The sequence below is a fragment of the Liolophura sinensis genome, chromosome 6 (assembly GCF_032854445.1).
Source record: "Liolophura sinensis isolate JHLJ2023 chromosome 6, CUHK_Ljap_v2, whole genome shotgun sequence".
Taxonomy (NCBI): Eukaryota; Metazoa; Mollusca; class Polyplacophora; order Chitonida; family Chitonidae; genus Liolophura; species Liolophura sinensis.
Genome location: NC_088300.1, coordinates 26,232,121 through 26,259,491, shown reverse-complemented (window position 1 = coordinate 26,259,491; position 27,371 = coordinate 26,232,121). Strand labels below are relative to the sequence as shown.

Below are 27,371 nucleotides of genomic sequence, written 5' to 3'. Positions count from 1 at the left end.
TCTGGCAGCGCAGTATATAACCGGGCGGACAGTTTACACGCTGGTGCGAAGCCTGACTGTTGTGATTTGTTGTGATTGTTGTGACTGTCGTTTCCGGCTGTTCCTCTACTTGGTATTTGACCTCAGATATATCGCAGTTGGCCACTGAAAAGATGCCTGGCCGAATGTACAAAATACTTCGTGCTTTAAATTTTGGAACGCTGGTAACAACAGTACTTTGCACATGTGATATGTCTGTGTTTAAGCGGCTGACAGATTCGGAGAAGTGGAATTCTGTTATCTGGAGTTACCTGAAACAGATCCCGCAAAATTCGACATTACGATGTGGAGGACAGTGTCTAAGGATGGGGAATGACTGCAAGGCGTTTGCCATCAACAGTCACAATTACGATTACTGTGTTCTTCTCGGTGGATTTGCCCAGCTGAATCACACGGTGTGGATAAATCCCGAGGGAGGCTGGAGTGTTTACCACGTACTGAATGGTAAGTTGCAGTCTTTTTAACACGGATAAAATGTTTAGCACGATGAGTTAAAACAAAGAACCGAAGATAAACTGATAAGGTAAACATGTTTTTATTTTTTTAAATTTATTTTTGCATTTTTATTTTATTCGTGTTTAACATCGGTCAGAATCATGGGTGGGGTAAAGAGAAGCGTTTGAAGTAAACCACAATCCTGCATAATGTACCTATCAAAACCACCTGATGTCAGGTCGAAACCGAAACAGCGAGAATAAGATTCGTCACTGTAGCAATGGCATTACATTAGACGGCCATTGTATAGACTGTAGAGAGAGCAGCGCTTTATGTAAATGAGGCAACTAATCTTTTATTTTTACTGCCTAAATCAACGTTTAAGATGATTAAAAATCAGTGTTTCGTTTTCCGGTAAATAAAGAAGGTACAGCTGCGCAATTCGCACACAGTAGGGAAATACGAATATCTTGTACCTATGAAATGAAACACGTTCCTACACGAATAACCTGCGCAAGGGTTGTGCCTTCGAGTTTGTAGGTTTATCACGAGCGCACAACCTACAAAATTTTTAAAGCACAATTCTGTTTCACTTGACTGACACACTGAAATGTCAGCATTCTCTACATTACAATGAATGGTAAATTGTCAGTTTAATGATGTACCTTTATACAAAACAGAGGAGACAAAGAAATATATACCCTATACCAAAACGGTTAAGTTTTAAATTATTCATGGTTTTACAATTTTAGGGAGCCACTTCGCTGGCCAAATGGATAGAGTCTCCAACTCGAAGCGGAGAGACCTTGGATCAAACCGGTGTCGGGTCATACCAAAGACATTAAGAATGATACTCGCTGCTACCACGCTTTGCGCTCAGCACTAAGAGATTAGAGCAAGCGAAATTGACTGGCTCACCCGGTGTCAGTATAATGTGGCTGAGTGATGTGTAATATCTAGTGTCTTCCTCATGATACTTCAGTTCCGGCAGCAATTTTGCGGCATGGACTAGCACTGTTACAAGAAAACACAGTATATGTACATACATATATTGACATCTTGACGTGACATGACTGAAAAATTGTTAAGTAGGACGTTAAACCCCAAGCATACATACATACATACATGCATACATACATACATACATACATACATACATATATACATACAGTTTGAGGGTCCTTCATATAGCTCGTGTATATCATACATCAGTTTATTGTTACATTACGTGATTTCAGTGATTTTATCTGGTTTGGTTGGTTGATGTTTAAGGCAATACGTATGAATATTTCATTTTTTCACAAGTTATTTTGGTGTATAATTTATAAGCTTTTTTTCAAATAATACTTTCAACTTATTTAATTGAAATATCAGGGGTCCTCGTGTCCGAGCGTTTAGTGCGTTAGCGTGGCACATTGATTCAGCAGTCTCTCATAAGTGTGATGGCTGTGAGTTAAAGTCCATCTCATGCTAGTTTCCTCTCTGCTGAGAGGTGAGATGGGCTGCCCGGTTTCCTACCCCATAATTCTGGCCGCCGTCGTACAAGGAAATATTCTTAAGTACGACATAAAACACCAATTAAATAAGTAGTTACAGTTTTCCCCAAAATTCAAAACCTTGACAAAGTCTGCATTCAGCCTTAATATGTGCAGCTGGTTTATTACAGAGAGTAAATTTTCTTTAATTTCTAGAAACAGAAAATCTGGAAATGCCTGTGTTCCGGGTATCCGCTGGTTACGGCGTACCCGTGTACAACTCCTGGCTGACTGGGACACCCTCGAGCCTCAGCGAGGCGAGCACCTCACGGGATCTAGACCTCAGCTCGCCCCTCACTACCTTCTACAAACACCCGCTCGTTGGCGAGTGGGAGGACTGGGACATCGCCGAGGTGAGCAGTTTTTATTTATATGATTGATGTTTAATGCCGGTTTAAAACGATGTTTTGGTTTTTACATAATCTGGAAGATCGCAGAGGAGTTCTAGAAACGTTGATGTATTGTGTTATTATTATTCTTTTTTCCCGTAATTTATACCACTAAAACTAGGAATCAAAAATTTTAACGTAGATTGGGAGACAAAGGCTATGTTAGGTAGCGAAAAACAGAAACAAAGTAGATCACGTGTAGATCACGTTGCTTGGTGGACATTATAGTTTATGTAATCAGATTAGTAAATCGCTAAAATTTCGCAAATGTGTAAACTGGTGGTTTGTTCCTGGAACCCCGGCAGTACTTCTTGTACTTCTATTCATAATATTATTTGTTATTATCCAGGTATCTAGATTCTGCTTGGATTGTTCTACACCACAAACATGTGCCACTCATACAGTAATAAACTACATTGTTATTTTAAGTTAATTGATTATTATGTTTACCATAGTTTTGAAGAATGTTTCCTGTAACTTACAATAACAATGATTTCTGTAAATGTCCACATAGTATCTCCTCCTTCATAATTCTCTGCTCAAAACAATATATCATAAAGAATTGCAGGCAGTCTAATCCTCTTGTCATTCGTCAATACCGTTGCCTTATAATTTCATCATTCACAGGTTATCTTTTCGCTGTACACAAACAGTCACGAGGTTGTTCGTCTGCGCTTCAGTGGTTCAGGGACAAGCAAGATGTCCTGGTTCTCCCTCAGTAACCTTCTGTCATCGCCGTGGACAGATCTGGATATCAACGCTGACGTCAGCCACTTCACTCTGTCATTAGATTGGACAGCTCAGTACGTTTACCAACAATTAAAGCGAAGGATTGCCAATATTTCTACATTATAATAATTGGTCATATAACCAAACTGGAAAGTTTAAGAGTGAAATCTCAGAGCTGGTTCATCGGTGTTATAGCCCAGTACGTAACCCCCCCAAAATGGTACTTGTTGATGCCCCTCTTGGTTCTCAGCACTGAGGCGCTAGAAAAAGGAAAGAGGACTGCTTAGCCCGATGTTAGTATAACATGACTGGGCGGAATGTCATGTCTTGTGTCTTCGGCATAACATTTCGGGGGCGGCAGAACTTTGACGGCATGTACACACTTTATATGTACACACACCCAATGACTCATCGCTGTTATATGAGCCCAAGCATACATACATGGGGAAATGTGATAGGCCTGTTGGCCGCCACATTTCAAAACTCCGCCCATTACCATGGACAAGAAAATATCTAAATCTTGCGGATACTTTTAACTACTTCACTCTTTCAATCGCTTTGATAGCTCAGTACGTTAGGGAATAATTGGCAACACTCCTACATTATGGAGGATGGGGACACACACACTAGGTGAAGTTGTAGATTTTATCTCGTAGTTGCAACCTTGTTTCTGGTTCATAAAAACAAGACATTGGCCAGGTTGAGAAAAAAATTGGAAATGGTAAAACTACATTGAGGAATATGGTACTGATTATCACATTTCAAGACGTGTGATCATTTTCAGTTTCAGGCAGTTTTACATCAACTCTGTCTTAAATGCATGTATTTTGGACGAAGGCTGGTTGGTGGTGTTGGACGGACAAGACATTTGTTCTTGGACATTTATGATGAGTTACCCTGCTTTTCGGTATGCTCTTGAAAGTCAGAAGGGGTTGTGGATTAACCGTAAGTCACATGATCATTTATACCGTAGTCTGTTACTGTGCATGGTAACATGAATCCATGTCCATTACTGATCATGTTACTCTGTTTATTGAATCAAACCGCCATGCATTCAGTCTACAGTTTTAAGCCTGTTTCTTTTTAAAGATGGAGGATACGTAAAAATCATGTAAACTTAAAATGAAAGAGTGTGAAAGGTTATTGGTAATAATATATATATACACATAAATTTTAGACGACCCTCTGCGAAAAACATCAGAATGCTCCAGAATGAAAATGTAATTTTTCATAAAATATTGTTTTCGGATTCTTTCAGCAAACCAGTTTGGGAGTGCAGATGACCTGGTAATATCTGTACTTTTGAATCTGTGAAAGACTCACATTTTACTGACTTGTCAACAGCTTGTACTTCAAGAGATGACCCTGGTTCTTACACGATCATGCAGCACAATGACCTTCTGGGCTTCTGGGCTTTCTTTCTGACTTTGGATGATTCTTTCACTTCTCTTAATGGCGTGAATAGCATTTGTTACTGGATGATGAATGCACCTTATCTGGATTATTTGCAGTTATGTATAATACAAGAATATCATAGGACGTTTGTAACACGCTCAGTTTTGTGACGCCGCTAAACTTTTGAAGTGAATAGGGGCAACCTCAAAACTGTTCACTGAGTTCACCAACAAAGAGGAATACTGTTTCGAACATTTATTACTTAGAATAGCTTCGCGGCTGACAAGATACCTTAAAATACCACATGCACAAACAATAATTACCCATACCAGGCTTGAACCTAGTTACAAGCTCAGAAATTGACAAAATGTACAAATAATGGCTTTCTGCGAGCACACCGTTCACAGTGTGGAGTTAGATCTTTTCCAAATATCGATACTAAATATATGGTGAGGATGGACAAGGTGCCAGTTTACTCTGAGAGGATGAGTATCAAGTCTGAATGAGTATATCAGGGCTGGTGTCGGTCAACCTGTTAAGAACAGTATAGCTGAACAAATATTCTAAATGCTGTGCACAAAAAAAACCCCAAAACATTGTGTCTTGAAAATCAGAGACAAGTTTTTAACGAAGGCAATTATTACCCCTGTAGTTGTATAGATTCGTGCATTTCAAACTGAAAGAAGAGAGTTGAACTATGGTCAGCGCTATTTAAACAATGTGACGCTCCCACTGTGAGGACTATTGAAGTGTGTCCGAACATTGCATTGTCGAAATCTGTACAGGAAGAAATGAGAACAACAGAAAAAGTCGATACAAAATTAATGGCTATATACGGAACAGTGGTACTGAACGATTCTCAGTTCATCTATACCTGTTCTATAGTTCTGTTCTATAATGAAGAGCAGAAGGACAAAAACATCATAAAGCCCAAAACGATGACGACCTCATATTATATATCATCTGATGACAATAAAATGTCCATTTTTCCTGAAGCAAATGATTGTTATAATGACATTTATAGTAATGCATCAATACAGCTAATGGCTTGACTGTTGTTCTGTTACGCTCGGTCTCGGGATAACACCTATCCAGCTGAAACGCAATTAACGATTATCCTATGTGAATGCCAACAATCTCTGAGTTTTAGCTTTTGTGGTTGTAGTTGTGGTTGTTGGAAATGACGTTATTCTTCTCGCAAAACCAGTTGGGTAGTAGTTCCCGTGAAAGGGCCACATAGGACCACGTTGACGGAAGGAATTAACCGAAGATTGTTTCATTGCAATATGTGAGTAATAACTCACCAGTTTGTCAACAAAACATCATTGTGAAGACTGGAGTGAACAATAGACTGCATAGATAGGACCTTAAGTGTTATTGGCGGGAAAAGTTTTCATGGAAACACCATATTCTGAATGTAAAACGACAAAGATTCTATCTGAAAATCACATTTCATGAATATGTAAATTGTGTTTATTCAGACCATGCAGACTCATATTTTTATGTATTAAAAATCAAAAAAGGGTGCCATTTGATCCCATAAAAGATTATAATGGTATGTGCAACTGCAACCGGCGACCTGCCCCTGGATTCCTAGAACCCTTGTTGAATGCACGTGCGTCACTCTTTCTGAACGGAAACGGCCATTTTTCTTTGTTTTTTGTTTTAACTGTTCATCTATCGGTTGACAGAATCTCTTTTATAAATATTAGCCAGAAAAGGAAACTTTATTGTAAAACTTGGGACCATGTGCCCATTCTACGCTTATAACGTCGTGTCTCACACCGTGATAATGTCATGTCAGTAAGGTATAAAGGGTGTTTTTGAGCTAGGGATATAGTCTAGCAAAGCCACTGTGCTCTTTCTTCCATTTTATCTTTGCAGTCTGTATATAATGGGACCGCTATGGCCCATACTCCCATCTCCATATTTGCAGCTTTGCTTCAAGACATGAATTCATTTGCACTAAGTACAGATTATGTTGCAAAGAATCATTTCCACGTAGATGGGAAATCCTTTTAGCTCAAAAGACTGAAGAGGTTTAATCACATGGACATCATTTAGTATATTTCCAGAAATCTGCGTTTTGGCATGACATGCATGGGCTTATAAACGACAGTCCTCATTTCCTTGACATTTTTAGCCCAGTCCCGAAAGATAATGTAATGATCTTTACGTGAGTGTAAAAAAATTAACCAACAAAATAAATTAATGGTTTCATCAACCTAATGGCTGAACAGATACCATTGTTTTAACTTAAAATTGCTGTTTGCCGAAAATAGCCCAACCTCCAATTTTATTTTCTTCAATTAATTAAGGATTGACTGTGTAATATTATAGACGAAAAAACCGCTGTGCAAACTGTATGAATCCGCATATTACTCCTTACCATCGTGAACTGAGGAAAATTAAATTCTTTTGCTGTATACTTACCATATATATATTTATCAACAAACTTGGCCATTTACACAAAATTATCAGCATTTGGGGCCTCCGTGGCTCAGTTGGTTAGCGCGCTAACCCAGGAGTCTCTCACCAATGCGGTCGCTGTGAGTTTAAGTCCAGCTCATGCTGGCTTCCTCTCCGGCCGTACGTGAGAAGGTCTACCAGCAACCTGTGGATGGTCGTGAGTTTCACCCGCGCTCTGCCCCGTTTTCATCCACCATAATGCTGGCCGTCGTCGTATAAGTGAAATATTCTTGAGTACGGCGTAAAACACAAATGAAATAAATAAAATAAATAAATTATCAGCATTTCCGGTATCATTCATTGGAAAGCATTGTTACATTAAAAATGGACCGCTTCGGTGGCCTAATGGTTAATGTGTCCGCCCGGAAGTCGGAAGACTCTGGATCAAACCCGGGTCGGATCATACCAAAGATTTTATGGTACTTGTTGCCTTCTTACTTGGCCCTCAGAACTGAGGGGTTAGAGCGAGGAAACAGGACTACTACGGGTGTAAGTATAATGTGACTACATGAGGTGTCATGTCTGATGTCTTCGGCATGATACTTCAGTGGCAGCAGCACTTTGGCGGCATCGACTCACCCTGCTACAAGAAGACACAATATATGTATACACACCTACTGACAAATAGGCACATGCTTACATAGCTGCTCAAAAATCGTTGTCGAAAGGCAGAAATGAATTCAAACAATGGATTCTACCTGAATTACATTAGGGAAAGGTTCCTCACTGAAAAGCCGGGACAGACATTATTAGGTTATTCTTGGGTTTTTAGATGTAAACAACAGTCAATCTGCTGACAGCAAAGTGTGATGTTCTTGCCGTCAGTATGTTTACCACAGTCATAACGTAGGAGATTGCCGCGCTCAGGTTTCTACTCAGACTGATTGAGACAAAGGAATTCTTCGTCACGTCGACTTCATGTGGAAACTTGCGAGCGTCGCCCTCTAGTCTCCCACGAGCATGCGCAAGTCCGAGTGTTGCATCTGACTGATTTAGGAGTCGGATTCAAGTTACCACCTGCCCGGATGTGGAAACGGGCGTGGCTTAGATTTCTGATGGGAATTGAGGATTGTTCTCCCTCGGCTCATTTCCATGGCAATTCATAAACAAGTGTTAGGTTTCAGACCGAGGCGTTTAGTTGCGCTGCTGATATAGAGAGAAAATTGTGTGCAATAAACAGTGGACTCAAAACTGATCGCTTCTCGGAACCACCAGCGGTGTTTGGTGTAGTCTTACATATTATTTTATAATAATAATAATAATAATAATAATAAACAATTTGCCTAATTTGAGTCTGCTTCAACGACTAGGTGTCCGAAATCAGATCGGATTAGCTGTGCACATATTCATCGTACCAGTAAATCGTGCCAAACTTCAGATCGGGAATGCAATAGATAAGTTTTAAGTTCAAAATCTTTTGCCGCTAAAGGTAAGAAAGGTAAAAATTCTTAAGGTAAATCACCAAAAATTACCACCTTAAACTGTTTCATGTTCCCATTTCACGAAACAAACTTGACGGTTTATAGTAGGGAATGGAATCTTTGTTATACTCTTTGCATGGTCAAAATAGAACGTCAAAATCAAATTGCTATAGTGTATTTGAAGAATCTAACGTTTATTTTCCAGTTGATCAATATAAGCGTCATGTCCGACATTCATATACCATTCTTAGTCCGTAAACGTCGATAATCGCAAGATCCATTTCCAAAACAACGTTTAACACTAGCTCCCAAAGACAAAGGGGTGTAAGAAATTATACAAATAGGAAATAAAGCTGGTAATACACAAGAGAGAAGCAGTCATCAGTTTTCAATGATGTCGGGCAGACAGTGGATATTCCAGGCACAAATTCCATATCAAAGTTCAAATTCGTAGTCCATGAATGAGTTCGAGGTCAAATAACAATTAAACAAGGTATCTCAGTCGCGCTTTGGTTGCAACTGTTCATAAAGGCATCATGCAGATGTAATGAGCATGGCTGCCTTTACGGCCCCTAGCCCCAGATAAAGCGGTATTAGGTACACTTCGAAAATGAAAAGGCTTACGTCGGTTTCGAGAAATCGGGACTGGGAGCTTTGAGCACTTCACTACTAACATTAACTTAATATTAAGTCTTCACTAACTGACCATGATGCTAGTTATATACGCTCGTGCCAGTGGACATCGGCATTTCTATGGCAAATCCTATTTTTATTCGCGTGTTTTACGACCATTAGGCTACTTGTTATCTGATAAATCCTTTATGAGAACTTCAATTACACGTTGTCTCATTGTGTAAAAATCCAAATCATTCAGAAACGGGCCTTGGGTAATCGTTACACAAACTCTGTATCGGGTGCTTGTGGTTCTACCTAAAGACTATCTATCTACGAATGCGTGAATAGGTATTAAAAACAAGGACGACGTAATGACAGGCTGTGATGCACAAAAGATCACAAGCCACAGTATTTCGTATCACAACTCATCCATCATGATCCCTATCAGTTCAATTTGTAAACGGATACCCAGCCACCTGAGAGGCAACAGTAAAGCCTGAGCGATTTGCGTCTTTGTATGTTCTTGCTCTGTACATGTATTTGTCTCATACTAAGGATAACTTCCGGCATTTTGGTTGATCACTATCTTACTATTTCTGACAGCGTCATTTAATGATTTAAACATTACAGCTGTATAATGATCGCGCTGAAACAACAATAATAGAAATCAACGACAGCTTGAGTTCAGTGTACAAAGTCCTCGGATGTACAAGTCAGAGGTATTTTACCACAAAACTTTTTTGAGAACACGATATAATGAGTGTACACGAAATTTTTTCCATTGTGAACGTCTTTGAAAGAGAGGCCACTGTGGCCGAGTGGTTAGCGTAGTAGCACACCACAGTGGCAGCAACCTGTGGATGGTCGCGGGTTTCCCCCGGGATTTGCTTGCTTTCCTCCCACAATAATGCTGACCGCCGTAGTATAAGTGAAATATTCCTGAGTGCAGTGTAAAACACGAAAGAAATAAATAAACAAATTTTGGAAAAATTGACAGATTCTCACCGATATATTTCATTTGGTTGGTTCTAACATGGCGTATCCCATGGCCCCCTAAGAATCGCTGATCTAAACTTGATTTATAGAGTTATCAAGCACGCCAGAAAAAACAAGTCTGTGGCTGTTTAAATCTATTTTGAGTCCACCTCTCTTCCGAAATAACTCCAGGCATATTATTTGTTGTCTTTTTTTTGATAGCTTACATTTTGTATTATAAACTTACCCTTATTGTTAGTTTATTGCGAGTTGTTATAAATTTATAACATTGTACATTCTTTTAATTTCCATGTTCTTTGAATGTTTGCAGTGTGGAATCAGCTACGTTTTCTGAACTGTAATACCTGTCTCGTCGCCTAGTTTGTTTTGTTCACCTCTGTTTTATTTCTGTAATTATTTGGTGTTTAAAGTCATTATATGTTAAATGTAATGACAGCACATCATCCTGAGTAATTTTCGACCAGTGACATCTGTTTAAGCCATGGTGGTAAGGGGCGTGTAATTTGCTACAATTTAAGCATTTATACAGATAGAATAAAGCCCTATAACTGAAACCGTATTTCACCGGTTACGAGCGACCATTTGCCAATTATCACACTGTCGTCTCTCGCTGCTCTGATTTTGCTCCCTATGCTTTAAGTCTATTGTACAGATAAGATGTGTTTGCGGCTCGCACAACCTTTCAATGTACCATGACATTCAATGATCACAACGTTAATATACATATGTATATCCTTTATAAGGTCTTTGCTGAATCAGGTGAATGTCAAGGTTGAGGACATCTCAAGCACGTATGTAACCACAACAATCATAAGGGCTGTTGTTCGTTATTAATAATTTTATTTATGTGGACTCTGGTGACACTTTCTCAACATTTAACAACATTGCATGTATGTTTCGAAGGCGCTGTTCTATCTGTTTTACGTGATGTATTCTTGCACGCGATATCTTACATGTATTTGTCTTTTGTTTGAATAATTTAGTTCCTGCGGTGCCCTCAATCTTTTTCATGAAGTCAAACGTCGAATGATCATATGCCAAAATGTTTTTTATTGTTTCTTATCAGGTTATGGATGTCAACTACTTTGCCTGACAGCTGCAATACATGGGATTTGTTGGGGCATGGTACAATGTACCATATACAAAGAATGGGAAGACCAGATTTTCATGTATACGGAAATGTAGCCATTTCCACCAATCCCGGGTGTAGTCACCGTGTTACGTTTTAACTATTGTTATTTGCATGGGTGATTAAATATCCCCCTGCCTCAGCCCCTCCAACACCGCACCCACACCCCCACTTCACACACTCTCATTTTAACTTTACTTTATTGCTTCTGTTTTACACAGTATTTCAATGTCTCTAATATCAGCTTAATATTATTCCTTCAAGTTATCTTGTTACATACAATTTATGTCTGCAAAGTTAAAAAAATTTAATTGAATAAAAAATGCTTGGCATGAAACACGTATTATTCAAAATAATAAAGCTGATGGGATTGGTTCTGTATGTGGAATACAATTGTTGTCCTTGGAGATGCCATGGAAATCTACAATTAAATAAGCACTCCTTAAACTCTCACATTCTATGTTTGGGTTGTGTACACACTGCACGCGAGCAGTGCCCATTGTGTCGTCCAATGCGTGCAATCCGATACCTGCAGCACAAGCCTCGTCTGTACATGTCTTTGTTGCATATTTTTCTTGGTTGGACAAACACGGTTTACGTATAGTTATGCGAACGCTCACCAACAAAGATATAATGTTTTATGTTCAGTAGAGGGTAATGGTAAACCAACCATATACATGGAAATAAATCTGTTTGTTATAAACGCACCAATAAGCATATATATGTATGCATATGGCTGTATACGTGAAAATGCTTGTAGCTTTGTACATTGCACGTTGCAATAGTTATGTTCTCTATAAGAGCTATGTAGTTCAAATTTCTCCCAGAATTATCTACTGGTACATACAGCGTTATTGGTTTGATTTGTTTATCTATTTGACTGATTTTTCACCCCTACTAAGAATGTTAGACTTATACAACGGCGGCCAGTATTATGGCTGGTTGAAACAGTCTTCCAACAGGATCCGGGGGAAGAAAGCATGAGCTGGACTTGAACACACAGCGATCGCAATGGTGAGAGGCTCCCGAGTCACTGCGCTGCACTAGCACGCTACCAACTAAAATTCAGTTAATATATTGGGAGAGTGATACCTAATCCTTTAATGAAAAGGGATGAACACTGTCCAGTAAACATGATGACAATGTGCTGCACTATTGAGCCTATGATAAAGGTAGCTGCGAACTTGAAAAATTCAGTTTTGACAGTTTTGCCTTGATGCATAATTGTTGAAAAGGAAATCAACTATTCCATTATAATTTAGAAGTTCGACTGAAGTTTCTTAAGATGAGATAGAATATAATATAAGCCAGACATCATTCTATGATTTATTTCTTGAAATTTACATAGTTGCAGGGTAACGACTGTAAAGGTTACAACTCTGTCAGCCATTCGTCTCATTGGTGAAGGAACGCTGTCTTTTTCATTGAAAATAAATTGTCAGTTGATTAACTTATTCACCGGTTTCATTGGACAGTCGTTGAACTTTATCTACATGGGCTGAGGTCTGAAAAAACGAACACAGTCAGAAGTTAAAAACTGCATTTTTATACGTTATATACACAGCAAAACTGTTAACTGTTACTGCAGAGTATTTTGTTAGGTAGAAACGTTCGTGCGCGCGGTTTTAAACCTTGGACTACTGCAGAGCAGCTGTACGGTACTGTGAGGCAGCCGTATGTGACTGTGTGACTACTGCACGGTACCAGTGCTGTCTCTAACTGTGTGGTTACTGCACTGCACCAGTACTGTCTCTAACTGTGGCTCACAACTGAGCAAGTACAACACGGTACCTTGCGGCTGCAACAAAGCGCCGTGCTTATATTAAATTGCCTCAGTGTCCTGCTTTGGGATCTTTTGATTCGTTTGATTCGATTCTCACCTGATATCTGACCTGGTATATTATTGCAAACAGTAGACACAATGAATGAGCACTATAACCTTGATAGAACCTGTGAAGTTGGTCTGCATCGCCTACTGACATAGTGTAGTGGCAGGGATACATCTCCAAACTTTGGCAAATTACTAATGAACTTTCCCATGTCTCAAATTCAGACTTAACAGTATTATCGTTATTAGGGATTACACTTTTTTGAAATATAGCACAGATTCTGGTGCTGAAAATTGCCCGAGACCACTGTGGGGGAAAAAGTGTAATGCCTAATAACGATAATACTGTTACTTAATCCACTTTCTAAATGACATCTATACCTGTCTAATAGGTTCAGGCTTACATGCCGTACTGGTGGAAAACAAGGGATCTTCAACGACGGCAAGTCTGTGAAAATGGCCTAACGAGCGCCGTTGACTTCTTACTGTTACCACATTAAAACATTTGCCAGCATATGAAATCGCTGATTGCTTTGATTCTACATCTCTTGTCGAAAACTCAGTTTTCATTTCTGTGGTGATTGATTATACAGTGCATGTGGTTGAAATATAGAACAAAATACCTCTGCAAATTCTGGTGACAAGCCGACTTCGAATCCGACCAAGGTCTGTTACCTTGGGAGCAGAGTATGTGAATGCGCCAGTGTGAGGAGACGACAGCACGGAGAGACCGGAAGTTTTCACAGAGCTCCCAATACCCACGCTGTACACACGGATTCCAGTATTAGCGGCCATGTCGGCTTCGTATCTAGCAGCCGTCTCATTCGTGAACTTTCCGTCAGTAAAGATAATGGCAACATCCGGGGCAGAACCACGTGCTCCTACGCATTCCTTAAACGTGCCTTCCCTCAGTTGTTTTAAGGCCTTTTCGACATGGGATTTCGATCCGGTTTTTTGAATACCCAAGATGGCGTCTCTAACCTGTTTCTTTTCCTTGGAGAAGTTCAGCGGAAACTCCACTGAGGCATCGTCACTAAACTTGATTGCTCCAATTCTAGCTTTATCATCTCCTATGCGTATATCGTTGACGATAGAGGCAGCAAAATGTTTAGCTTCCTCGAAGGTATGGGTGTCAATGTCGCTGGATGAGTCAAATATGAAGAATATGTCTCCTTCTAGGTTACACCCTAGACAGAAATATAAGAATATATAAACCCAGCCTGCTGCCTCATCGGCAACACATCAACCAAATCGTAGCAGCCATTTCAGTTCCCACAACAAGGGAACTTTTGGTTTACTTCCAATCCAAAAACGATTTGGTTTACTTCCAATAAGTCAAGAATTATGCCAAAAGAGTACGGCGAGGTCGGTATTATGCTGTACATCTGTAATTATATTATGCCATACCGTACCAGCTTAGGTGGTGGTCACAAAGGTAAATTAGACAAAACCTAATGATTATGGAAATTTGATGCGTAATATAACTTATTGGAAATATGGTATGAAAGTAGTTTTAATACAAAATATTTCTTTCACATTAATTTCGCATACATACCCACGGGCAAGGATAGAGCGCCTGTAAAGAAAACAGAATCCACAGATTAATTCAAATTTTGGAGACTGCCATATAATGTCTTTGGAAGCAGGGATGGTCTCAAGAAGTCCAGTGCAAACTCACATAGTTACACATAAAAAGGGGAAATTTTTACCCTGAAATGATGAAAGAATGTCCTCCAAAGTCCAACATAATCCTCATAAAATTTATTGCACATAGGTGACATGCTGGTTGAGAAAAAAATGCTTTTATTCATCAAACAATGCATTCCATGATGATGGAATGATACAACACAGACCGGCATATATTACACATGGGTAAATATTGGTTTTAGACAATTTTACCGTTTCTGTTCTTCAAAACAACACAAAGTATGATATCTGTTAGAAACCACTCACCGGTGCACATCTTTTTCTGGAGGTGCTCCTCGATTGTTGCCAATCCGTCGAAATCATCCACCTTGAAGACGTGGTCATCGGCACTCGCCAGAGCCCTCAGCTCTACGTCGTTGATCCATTTGCCAATGCCTATAGAGAACATGGCGATGCCTTTCGCTTTGATTAGGTCGGCCTCCTGGACGGTGAGGTCGGGCTGGCGTGACTGTCCGTCCGTGAGAGTGATTATCATGTCGGGCGTCCCTGGTCGGTTCCCATTGATCGCTGTCAGCATAGTGTCTCGTGCGACGGCCAGTGCGCGGTCAGTCCTCGTCCCGACTTCGACATCCTTGGCACTGTCAACTGCAGCGAAGAGCTCCTGGTGACTGTAGTGAGAGTTGAGGTAGAACTCGATGTTTGGAAAGTTGCTATAGGACACCAACCCCACTCGAAGTCGCTCCTCACCAATGACAAAGTAATTGAGGAAACCTTTGACGAAGGTCTTCATCGTCTCGTAATCTGTCTCGCCGATGCTGCTGGACGCGTCCATGATGATTATCATATCGCCACTATGGCACTGGTCTGAGAAAGACAAGACAATAGCATAGCAGAAGAAAGCCAGAGGCACGACTCAGAATTGCATTTGGATGATTTTTTTAATAAATTGTCAAATTATTAATTTTTTGCAGATTGTTCCTCATTAACAAAAAGTAGCTCGCGTTAAATTCATAACCTTCAAAATAAACTTATTTGTGTACTAATGAAGTTATATAATATAACTATTTAAAAACTTTCACTAAGATTGAGTAGAAAACATGTCTTACTGCAAGCTGCGTCCATTACAGCATCCTTGATGGCTGCAAGAGCGTCAAAGTCGTCCACTTGAAAGGCGTACTCCTCGTCTGGTTCTGAAGCAATGATGCTTATCTCACTGGGATCGACGTTACCAACACCAATGCCGAACACCTTAGCCCCAGTTGCTCTCAAAGCCAATGCTTCTTGTGCAGTTTGATCTGGTAGTCGCGATCTTCCGTCGGTAATCACCACTGCGATGTTCTGCACGTTCGGCCGATCAGAAGATGTCCCGAAGACTTCAGTCCGGGCGGCAGCCAGGCCTCTGTGGGTATTCGTACCGACAGCGATATCCTGAAGGGCATTAACAGCTGCAACGACGTCCGCACGAGTGGAATGTGTGTCCAGGTTGAACTCTACTCTCGAGAATTGGTTATAAGTGATCAGAGCTACTCGCACGTTGTCTGGACCAATATCAAACTCGTAAAGCATCTTAATGACGAATTCTTTTTCTTTCAACAGTCCAGCAGAACCAACACTTGTGGACGTGTCCAGAACGAAAACTACATCCCCTTTCGTTAGACACACTGCAAAAAAAGAAAAATGACCCCTGCAGTACCAATGAATGACAATGCTCTATAAGCATACAGAGTCCGCTTAATAACAACACAATGAACTGTATCGTAGAACATCCAGGTAATAAAAATGAACAAGGTCATACAATAAGATCTTTCCAGTAACCATACTTTACTTCACCTGGCACCATGCAAAAACATCGAACTAAAACAGTTTCACTAAAAATAGACATTTACAGAAAGGTAGAAGAAAAACATAACACAGAGTGGGGCATTTACCTTCAGGTGAAGGTGGTGTAGGTGGTGGCCGGGTCATCTCTGGAAATAAAAATATACAACTTGGTTACATTTACCTTTTATGCGTGACACCTTGTCAATGGAAGTTTATTTTCGATATTTTTCTAGATGGCATTGATCTGCTTAGATGGTCCTGGTTCTAGACAAAATTATTATCGTAAGCTAGTATAGTTTTTGTTTAAAGTGTTGGAAAGGATTATTAACTTTTATGACACTGTATACTTAATAGAAACGACGACTGATTCTTTTTAGATTTATGTTAAAGTTTGTCTCATCCTGGATGACATAGGTTTCCACTAACCTTTCATTAACAGACCTAAACCAACGTTTTCGTAACCTGAAACTATTCATCAAAGCGCCGTGGGTTCAAGTCCAGCTCATGGTGGCTTCCTCTTCGGCCTTACGCGGGAAGGTCTGTCAGCAATTAACCTGTGGTTGGTCGTGTGTTTCCTCTCATCTTAATACTAGCCACCATCGTATAAGTGATATATTCTTGAGTACGGCGTTAAACACCAACAAATAAATAAATAAATATAAGCCATGATGTGCCATGATGCAGTAAAGCGAAAAATCACGTGTTAAGAATTAGTCGATTGTGCGTACACATGTTAGACTCACATACCATTACAAGCAGTCTCTTGGAAGTCATTCAAGATGTCATCTAATCCGCTGAAGTCCTTAACGTAGTGGAAGTAGCGTTCTTTAGGTTCACTGGCGATTAGGCGCAGTTCTTCCTCATCTGTCCAACCTATACCGATTGAGAAGATCCTGACTCCTGTGTCTTTCAATAAGCCTTGTTGTATCGCTGTCTCCTCGGGTTTAGTGGATCTGCCATCAGTCACAAGTATAGCGATGTTGGGCACTCCTTCTCGGTCTCCATGTTCTGCTGTGAAGCCTTGTTCCCTGGCTATTTTAAGGGCTCTGTGGGTAGCCGTTCCAACCTGAGTGCCTCCAAGACGATCGAAAGCTTCCAAAATCTCACTCTTTGTTGAATAGGAGTTGAGGAAAAATTCGAAGCGAGCTCCGAAGTTGAAGGTGATGAGACCGACTCTGACAAGGTCGTGGCCTATGTCAAAATGTTGGATGACCCCTTTCAAGAAGTCTGTCATCAGGGCGAAGTTCTCGGGGCCAATGCTGCTGGAAGCGTCCATTAGAATCAAGACATCGGCTTCATGTGGACATACCTGGACTGCAAACGATGTACACTATATAAAAACCACAAATTACCAAATCTGTGCTATCAGAGCTTGATGCCATTAAGCATCGAATTCATTTTATTGACCGACTGTTTAAGGCGTAATTATTTCAGCAATGTTACCACTTGATTTTCCTTGAAACAAGCCAGCATAATTTATACTAGTGCTTCTCCGGAACGCCATACCCAAGAAATGACATCTCATCCTTGATGAGCAACAGTCAAAGTAAAACAAAGAATACCAATAAATCATACGCGAGATGCCACGAAAACCTAACTTTCAGCCACTTCAGTAGGAAAAGTAATAGAATGATCAATTTTAAAATCTGATATCAAGGAAACATTATGACTTCAAACGATCTTCTCAGGTGTCACGTCATATTGTCAACGGTTCGTCAGTGAATTCCCTTAACCAGCTTGTATGCTATATCTTGGTGAACTTACATGCTTGAGATGGTGGAGGTGTTGGTGCAAGTGTTGTGGCAGGTTTGGGCGACGTAACTCCGGGGGGCGGGCGCGTGATCTCTGTAATACAGAGCAGTAAGACGATTATGATGACGAATATTGTCACAAGCAATGACATATTCAGCAAAATGTATGACTGATACAAAAGCTATGCTTATTATCTTTCCATAGTCGTAAGGGCATTTGACCTTGTTTTAGGAAAGCTTACAGGGTCTTTTTTTAAGTGTAAGATGTCATTTTGCCGTGATTACCGTTACAAGCAGTCTGGCGAAATTCCCCCAAGATGTCAGACAATCCGTCGAAGTTTTTGACGTAGTGGAAGTACTTGGTTTGAGGATCACTAGCCACTAGTCTTAATTCTATCTCATCCGTCCAGCCAATGCCGATGGAAAATATACGTGCGCCGGTTGATTTAAGAAGAGCTTGCTCCACAGCCGTCTTGTCTGGATGAGTTGATCTACCGTCGGTCAGGAGGATGGCGATGTCTGGAACGTCAGGCCGGCCCCCATGTTCTGCGGTGAACCCCATGGTTCTGGCGTACTGTAGAGCTCTATGAGTCGCCGTCCCTTGTTTCGTCCCCTGGATGGTTGCGAAAGCGGAGAGTATTTCGGCTTTGGTGTGGTACGTGTCTAGGTAAAACTCGAACTTAGCCCCGAAGTTGAAAGTAACTAGCCCAACACGGACCTTGTCTCCGCCAATGTCAAAATACTGGACGATACCTTGGAGGAACTCCTTCATCTTCTGGTAGTTTTCTGGTCCAATGCTGCTTGATGCATCCATCAACAACATGATGTCAGCCTTGTACGGACATAAGTCAGCTGGAAAAGTGAAGAAAATGTCTTGGATTAAAATGTATTACGCCTGATTATAAATTATTTCTTCTGGATGTATTCGGGTGGTTTACTACACATACGATGTGAACAACGCAGGGTTTTGTACATTAATGAAGCTTTAAATTTTGTCAGCAAAGGTTTTAATACCATAATAATACAAGAATTTAACACCGGTACAAAGTTACTTGATTTTTTAAAGTTTCAGCTGTAAAGCCGCGGTGTAGACGCTTTTACACACGTATCCAGTGTCATTCTCCAGGCAGATTGTGAACATTGAAAACGCCGTTCGAAACCAAGCATATTCCAAGAAATGGGTGTCTTGAATAAGGCGCGGGATAGGACAATCTCTTCCGTTAATCCTCCATTTGTTGTGAACGTTTTCCATTCTCGCAATTTGGGGGTGGGGGTTGGGGTTGAGGGCTGGGGGGAGGGCCCTCTTTTGGGAGACAGTCTGAGGACACCTCAGGAAAGACCATGTCTATACCGCGTACATACACTCATGTAACAACTGTTACATAAGTGTGCGTCACGCTACATAGACCTCGATTGGGGATTTTAGTATACCTTATGCTCTGACGACGGATGGAGTGTAAGAATACCCGAATATAAAAACATATTGTGTAACCAATATTAACCCTGGAGCTCAAACATGGTGGAGTGCAAAGCATTTCTTAAACTTTTCTTACCAGCTTCTCTTTTCACATTGTAACGCTGGACAGCATTGACGGTTGGCACAGGCGGAGCGGGAGACGCAGTCGTGGAAATACTCGGTCGTGTAATTTCTATAAGTCATTCATAAAACAATCAACCTTTTCAATGATTCATGTATAGTATGAAAATGACTGCACATAACTTACTGTTAGTTTAGTGTTTGAAATGATGCGATCAGATCACTTAAATTGAAATAATAGTTGATTTGGGATAAGCTCAATGCGTGTTTATGCCAGCTGGTTTGGCAATAACAGTACGTTAAAGAAGTAGTTGATAAACAATTGAAGAATTCATCTTTATTTCATATTAATTATACATAACCTTAAGAAATTTAACTTTTAATAAAGAAATACATGATAACACTTTTAACAGTGTCTGATGAAATTAATATTCCACGATAAGATTAAACCAAATAAACTATACACAGACTACAATGTATAAAACTTAAGGTAAAATGTCTGTTACGCAGGTGGAAAGTGTTAAGCTAAAGCATGCACAGAAATAAAAGAACAAAAGCCAGAATTAATGATAATGATGAATGAAGATTAAATGGGCTTTAGATACTTCAGGAGTTTCTATTTTCTACATGTACATGCGGAGAAATACAAAGTAAGGAATATGGACTAGGACGTCAATATGTACATTTTACCATAAGCAATTAAAGATTTTTCCACAAAGGACAGCATTCACATACATAAATTATTATAATGGATCAGAAATCTCGTGTAAAGTTGAGTAAAATGTAAAAGTAAAGTGCTATTTAAAAGTGTAAGGTCCTATGATTTACAAAACTTCTAATCTAATACATTTTTCTCCGTTACACACAGGGAAAACGTTACATGGCACCGGTAAGCTAAAGTGTGTACACACATAAAAACAAAGAGAAACATTACAAGGATAACAACTGAAATTTAAGGGAAACTTTTGTCAGTCTCTGACCTACATTTTTCACTCTGTGTTGGTTATAGTGTGCACTGCTGTTCAGTCGAGCGTTCTCCAGGCTTTGGTGTTTATGAGTTTAGAGTCATTGTACATAGGGTACACATTCTGGAAATATGCATCGGTGTTGTAAACATGTGTACGATCAAACCGTCCAGAGAGCCGTCATTTGCTGTTCACTGTGAAGGATTTTGCTGTGTTTGGAGATATCCGCTTTCACGCCATTCAACATTCGACATTTGTACTCCATTTTGTGTACAGAGCACTTGGTGAGCTTGTTTGTTTCGTCACTTGCTATTTTTGGAAACGACATTTTGGAGCTAGTATCGCTCATTGTCTCTTTGTACGATTACGTACATTTCGTCCCAGTTTACCCTGAAAATGACTTTGTGTATATTTCCGAGGAGTGAAACATACATCGACAGCTCAGCATCACGGACTCTATTGTCAACCCGTCCGCCTTGAGAAGATACGCATTCACAGGCAGTTAGGGGATAAACCACTTATCGGACTGTCATTCGTAATTAGTTGTGTTGTTTTGTAAATTATTGTCAGTCGTATTATTTGTCTATTTTGTTCAAATATTTTTATTGAAATTATTCAAGCTTCTTTGTGTTTCTTTGTTTGATCTTGTGTAAGACCAATAAGTGATCTGAGAGTTAAACAAGGCAGTTGGTTCTTATTTATACCCTTACAAAGGAAATAACGGCTATGAGGCCAACGTGAGATCTTAACAATATGAATCAACGCTTTTTTTCTCAAGGGAAAACATCACGATTATTGAAACCGTATGATCACTGCAGTGGATCTGAAATGTTGTGTAAGGCTTTGTACAATGAATTTGCCATAACTGACAAAACTGCTAACTAATTTGTCTGTTAAACCGCTGGAAAACGTTACAGGGTACCAGTAAGGTAAAGCATCCACAAAAATTCAAAGAAGGACAAAAAACAAAACAAAAGCAAACGTCACAACGATTAAATAACTGAATACATTTAATAGGGACTAAATAATTCAGGACTTGTTTCTATATTCTACATATATAGGTACTGAGAACTGCAAAATGAGGGCTAAGGTGTGAATTTTTACCGAGACGAATAAAGCTTTTCCCCCACGAAAAAACATGAATGTTCTTAAAACTTACCATTACTGTTCGGGATCATACATATTGCGTAACGTTTTGTACAAGGTAGGCTAAATGTAAGCGTGGACTTTAAAACGCCAGCTAAAAATATTGTTAGAAGAACTTTTACATGTGAGCTGATGATCGTATCATAAACTAATGAGGAAGTAATACCGTTCCATCCTATCCAAAATACACTAGCGTCATGAAGTCAAATGTTTACACTGCTCCGGAAAACTACAAGGGATATTTCAGTGTTAGATAGCATATCGCTTTGACTCACCATTGCAAGCCGTGTCTCGAAACTCCGCCAAAATCTCTTCCAATCCATCAAAATGCTCTACGTAGTGAAAATAAACGTCTTTAGGTTCGCTGGCAATTAAACGCAGTTCGTTTTCGTCCGTCCATCCGATACCAATTGAGAAAATGTGGACACCAGTGGCTTTGAGAAGAGCCTGTTCTGTAGCTGTCTTGTTCGGGTGCGTAGATCTTCCATCGGTCAGTAAGATAGCGATGTTCGGGATGTCTGGACGATCCCCATGTTCTGGAGTGAAACCTTGTTCTCTGGCGTATTTGAGAGCTCTGTTCGTGGCAGTGCCCGTCTTTGTGTCCTGGATAGTGTCAAACGACTTGAGGATTTCCTCCTTGGTGGTATATGTATTTAAATAGAACTCAAAGCGAGCCCCGAAGTTGAAAGTGATCAGGCCGATGCGGACTTTGTCTTGGGCAATGTCGAAATGCTGGATCACGCCCATGAGGAAATCTTTCATTTGCTGATAATTTTCTGGCCCGATACTACTGGAAGCATCCATTAGCAGTATAATATCAGCACCATAGGGACAGACCTCTTCTGTGGATAGAAACACACCGTGGACAGCTTGAATGAGTGATTATGGATTAACGTCAATTAGGCAATACAGCAGTCATATTAACTCACGAGGACAGTAAAAGAATATTAAGTAATATTGCAGAAGACGGGCTATACTGTGTTTTCGTCATAAGGTTCTTAAAAGTAAAAATGATTCGATTACTCATATATGGGCCTTGTACGTACGTGTAGTTGATGTAGCAGCTGTTGTCGGCGCTAATGTGGTCGTTGTTGTTGTTGGCGCCTGAGTAGTTGTAGTTGTTGTTGACGCTTCAGTAGTCGTAGTTGTTGTTGGCGCTTCAGAAGTCGTAGTTGTTGTTGGCGCGTCAGTAGTCGTAGTTGTTGTTGGCGCTTCAGTAGTCGTAGTTGTTGTTGGCGCTTCAGTAGTCGTAGTTGTTGTTGGCGCTTCAGTAGTCGTAGTTGTTGTTGGCGTTTCAGTAGTCGTAGTTGTTGTAGGCGCCTCAGGTGTCGTCGGAGCTTCTGTAGTTGTAGTTGTGGGTGCCTCCGTAGTTGTTGTTAAAGCCTCAGTAGTGGTGGGTACAAATGGTACTCGGGTGACCTCTGACAAAGATAAAAGTCTAAAGCTTGAATGTCTTTTGAGGTGGGCTGTAGACTATCCCTATACTTGTGCAATCACGAAAATCCTCGTTATTCTTAATGTCAAAGATATGCTTCTGTATTTTATAAATTTATCATTCATAGTATTCATTCACCCTATACTGTAAAAAAAACGCTCTTATCCCTGTATGATAATTGGCAAAAATAAAGTTTGAAAACAGAATATATCAGAACATACCGTCACAGGCTGTTTCAGCGAAGTGGTCAAGGATAACGGCCAGCTTGTCGAAAGTGTCCACATAGGCGTAATATTTATCGTCAGGTTCACTGGCGATCAGAAGCAATTCTTCTGGGTCGATATTTCCTATTCCCACGACAAAAATTCTCGCACCTGTGTCTTTAAGAAGTTGCTGTTGTATCGCCGTTTTTTCGGGATTTGTGGATTTTCCATCTGTCAGAAGCAAGGCCAGATTTGGGACGCCGGGACGGTCACCTTGTTCTGGAGTGAACAGTTCCAAACGTGCCCTGTTCAAGGCCGCATGCGTGGTAGTGCCGGTTCCGGTACCTTGGATGGTTGCAAAGGCGTTCAGAACCTCAGCCGTGGAGTAAAACTCATTCAGTTTGAACTCCGTGATGGCGCCGTGATTATAGGTAATCAGACCAACCCTCACCCTGTCTTCGCCGATGTCGAAATGGGACACAACGCCTTTCAGGAAATTTTTCATCTTTTCGTAATTCACAGGACCAATGCTGCTGGAAGCATCCATCAGTAGGACCAGATCGGCCACATAGGGACAAATAGCTGAAAATATGTAACTCATGTATGTGATGTCCACCATAATGCTGGCTGTCGTCGTATAAGTGAAATATCCTTGAGTACGGCGTAAAAAACCAAATAAGTAAATAAATAAATAAATATGGGATGTCCTTATATATCTGTGCCGAACAAACCTTAACACTCTGCACACTTCTTTACAAAAAGACATAAACAATTCACGAACGCTCGATTTGAACCCGTGCTCTTATGAACGAAGTTTGGAACTGCAAGGTTATCTACTTTTCCATTGGAACATTTATTGACTACCTTTTTTGAAAGTCTCTCAGTTTTGACTGGATATTTGGTTTCGGCTGCTCTCAAGCAGCAGAGAACGCAAATCATTGAAATATAATTCAAGACTAGGCCAAAAGCCTCCATGTAAATCCATGTATATCCCACCCAAAGTTTAAAAAATGGAGCTTGATTATATTTATTTTTGTGATATTGAATAGCCCAGATATCGCATTTCAAAGTAATCGAAAGCTCTGCTATGTTGTCGGATTAACACAGTGAAATCTCAGGCGCCTATTAGGCGCAAGTTATTTCTGTAGCCCGAACTAGAACACACCTGTGTACGCTCTGACGTCACGAAATCCCTGTTAACTTTCTTCCATATTGAACGTAACGAACAAGTGACGCGTCTCCGTGGTTTCGGCAATAAGGCGTATCCGTCGGCTTTATAGACAGAGAGGGAGGATTTAAATTTGTAATGGCGTGTACCCGCCCGAAGTGGGCGATTTACCCCACTTCATAGAAAGGAAATTCACAGAGTTGATATATACCGATTGGAACAGATGAAGAAGCTGGTAACAACAACGGAAGAGGACAAACTGTTTATCTGTGGTACACTGATGTAAGTTGGTAGTTTATTAATGAGACAAAGGCACTTGTACTGTGCAAGTAGAAACTGGTTCTGATATCTGCCACCAATGCGAGGGAATTGATTGTAATTGGGCATCTTGAAATTACTAAAGCAATCAAAAGGACACAACGAACTCCAAGGAGAATGCAACACAATGATAACTGATTATTTAGAGACAAGGCTGTTTGTGACATCAACATCGCCCGGTGAAAAACTGAAGTATATTCATAAGGCCTGAATACCTTGTAAACCAAAGTAAATTAATGCTCCAACAGAGTGAATAACAAAATGCAAATCAGTTGTAGAGATGTGACACTCATGTGCTCTCCAGTCCATCTCATCTGTTGAACGACACGCCATATCATTGTCTTTTAGTATGACTTCTCATATAACTTACACAAGTTTCTGCGGCGATCCAAAGGACCAATAACGACTTGCACAAGTTGTCAAGTTTTTAGGCCTTCGTTTAAATAGAACGCCGACTTCCAATCCGGAATATACAAATCTGATAGGATATGTAAACTCTTTCTCTGATTGATTATAAATGTACCTAACTTTTGAATTCTCCATGGAATAATTACAAGTTTCAATAGTTCACTATTTAACCGCATTATCTTGGAATGCATAGATTTGACATATCATCACCAAATTCCTCGTGATGACAGTTTAAGTGTTCACCTGGCACTCTTCCACACGTCATATTAGCAATTCAGAACGTCTAACATGTCATAAAACTAATAAGCATTAGACTGCACATGGGATGGTGTGAGTGAAATTTGCAAATTCGGTATATATCGGTTGACGACGTTGAGCCGATCAGTAATCAAGAATTTTTAACACTAATGTAAAACTCACTGAAATTGGCTTCTCTGGCGTGTCGACTTCCGAGACTTAAGGACTGACCTGCAATGAAGAATTAATGTTGCAGTCACATTGACTTATTTTTCCCCTCTAAGAGATCATTGCCAATTTTATCTCGATAGAATCACATGAAGTGCTGGGGACAGGATTGTAAGCATGCCCCCATTTATTTATGTTTGGGTCCCACCACGGCCGATTGACCAATGTCCATTGAAGCCATAGGAAGGATCCCGGCTCTCGCTGGCTCGGCTGTGGCTTTCAGTCAGGAACTTTGTCAGGTTCTTGGTGAGCGTTGAATTTTATAGCGGGTATACTACAATTTCCTCCAGGCTATACCGGAGATTTTGGCAAAAATTCATATTTGCTATTCAGATCAAATTTTCTGTGTTTTCTAAAGAACAGCTCAAATTATTGCCTTTTAGTAAATATCAGACTAGTGCCTGTACTAATTACAGCGTTAAAATGGTTGTCGAGTTCTCAAAACCACATTAGTACGACGTTGAACAAAAATATCTATTTTTTTGGTTTTTTGAACTATTAGACTACTGGCTCTGCACTTCTTTTCACTGATGAGGTGGCAATCAGGATAACAGGTTGAGGAAAGGAGGAAACCGGACATAGCCTGGGGGCAAGGGGACAGAGCCCAGAGGAAACCACTGCACCTTACAACAAAAAAGTGCCTGGTAAACCTGAATCTAAAACTTAAAACGAAACGGGAGGCAGACCTTTTCTTCAGTCACGAATTTAACGATGGCCACCGAGCTAATTATATATCAAACAATTCTACGCTGCATATGTAAGCACAGAATAAATAAAATAGTACATAGAAAAAACAACTGAAGTTACACGCACGCAGAAATAAACACCATTTGAGAAGACAAATCGTGATCAGACAATTCAATGTCAGTTTCACTTGACCAAATTATATATAAACAAAAAAGACAGAGACATATTCCAACACTCGCAGTAGTGGTGGGTATTTTATTTGTTACTTACTTTATGTGGTGCGACGTTAAAACCCAATTAAGTATACATGCATGCATATTTTATGTATACATTCAATAATAATAAGACATTAATGGAAATGAGAAACTGTCAGAAGTCCTCGATGTACTTACCGGAGGCAAGGAGTGCCAGTGTCGTGAGGATAAAGAGGCCTCTCATGATTTTGTGGTATGTGCTGCAAACAACACAAGAAGTTGTTTAAAGTAAAGGCAATATCAATATTTTAGGTATTATAGAACAAGCTCTTCGGGAGATACCACAAGAACATTATTATGAGCAATTTAAATTTAAAAAAAAATAAAAATAAAAAAACATTGCCAGGTGGGATCACACTGTGGTTGTTGCACTGGTTTTTCTCTCTATGTTATACGCCTTAATCATATGAAAAAATGATTTCCAAAAAGATGAAAATACGCCTGCATTCAAACTGCGGTAAAAATAAAGTCTCATTCATGAATTTGAACCCCTTACCGTGGCCTCCGAACAAAGAGTGGTCGGTGTAGACCACTTCTCAGGAGTAACGGTCAGGAAAAGAGGGCTTGTGATCGACGATTAAGCCTT

General features: G+C 40.1%; 1 protein-coding gene across 1 annotated transcript; it reads right to left on the bottom strand.

The window, feature by feature from the left end:
- Nucleotides 1-12,455: 12,455 nt before the first annotated feature.
- On the bottom strand, nt 12,456-27,371 carry LOC135469405 (collagen alpha-4(VI) chain-like). Its single transcript, XM_064748042.1, has 16 exons — nt 27,282-27,371; nt 26,924-26,985; nt 25,800-25,847; nt 23,504-24,067; nt 22,894-23,268; nt 22,123-22,689; nt 19,753-19,848; nt 18,485-19,051; nt 18,213-18,293; nt 17,196-17,762; nt 16,556-16,594; nt 15,734-16,288; nt 14,934-15,491; nt 14,536-14,556; nt 13,604-14,167; nt 12,456-12,657 (listed from the first exon to the last, which is right to left on the bottom strand). Exons 2-16 carry the CDS (start codon nt 26,967-26,969, stop codon nt 12,638-12,640), a joined length of 4,668 nt encoding a protein of 1,555 aa, XP_064604112.1. The 5' UTR covers nt 26,970-26,985; nt 27,282-27,371; the 3' UTR covers nt 12,456-12,637.

Coding starts and splice junctions, on each gene's coding strand:
- LOC135469405 (XM_064748042.1), bottom strand. CDS start 26,969: ATGAGAGGCCTCTTTATCCTCACGACACTGGCACTCCTTGCCTCCG. Junction 22,690..22,893: donor AGCTGCTACATCAACTACAC/GTACGTACAAGG, acceptor TTCTATCCACAG/AAGAGGTCTGTCCCTATGGT. Junction 12,658..13,603: donor TGTCACCAGAATTTGCAGAG/GTATTTTGTTCT, acceptor TCGTTTTTTCAG/ACCTCAGCCCATGTAGATAA.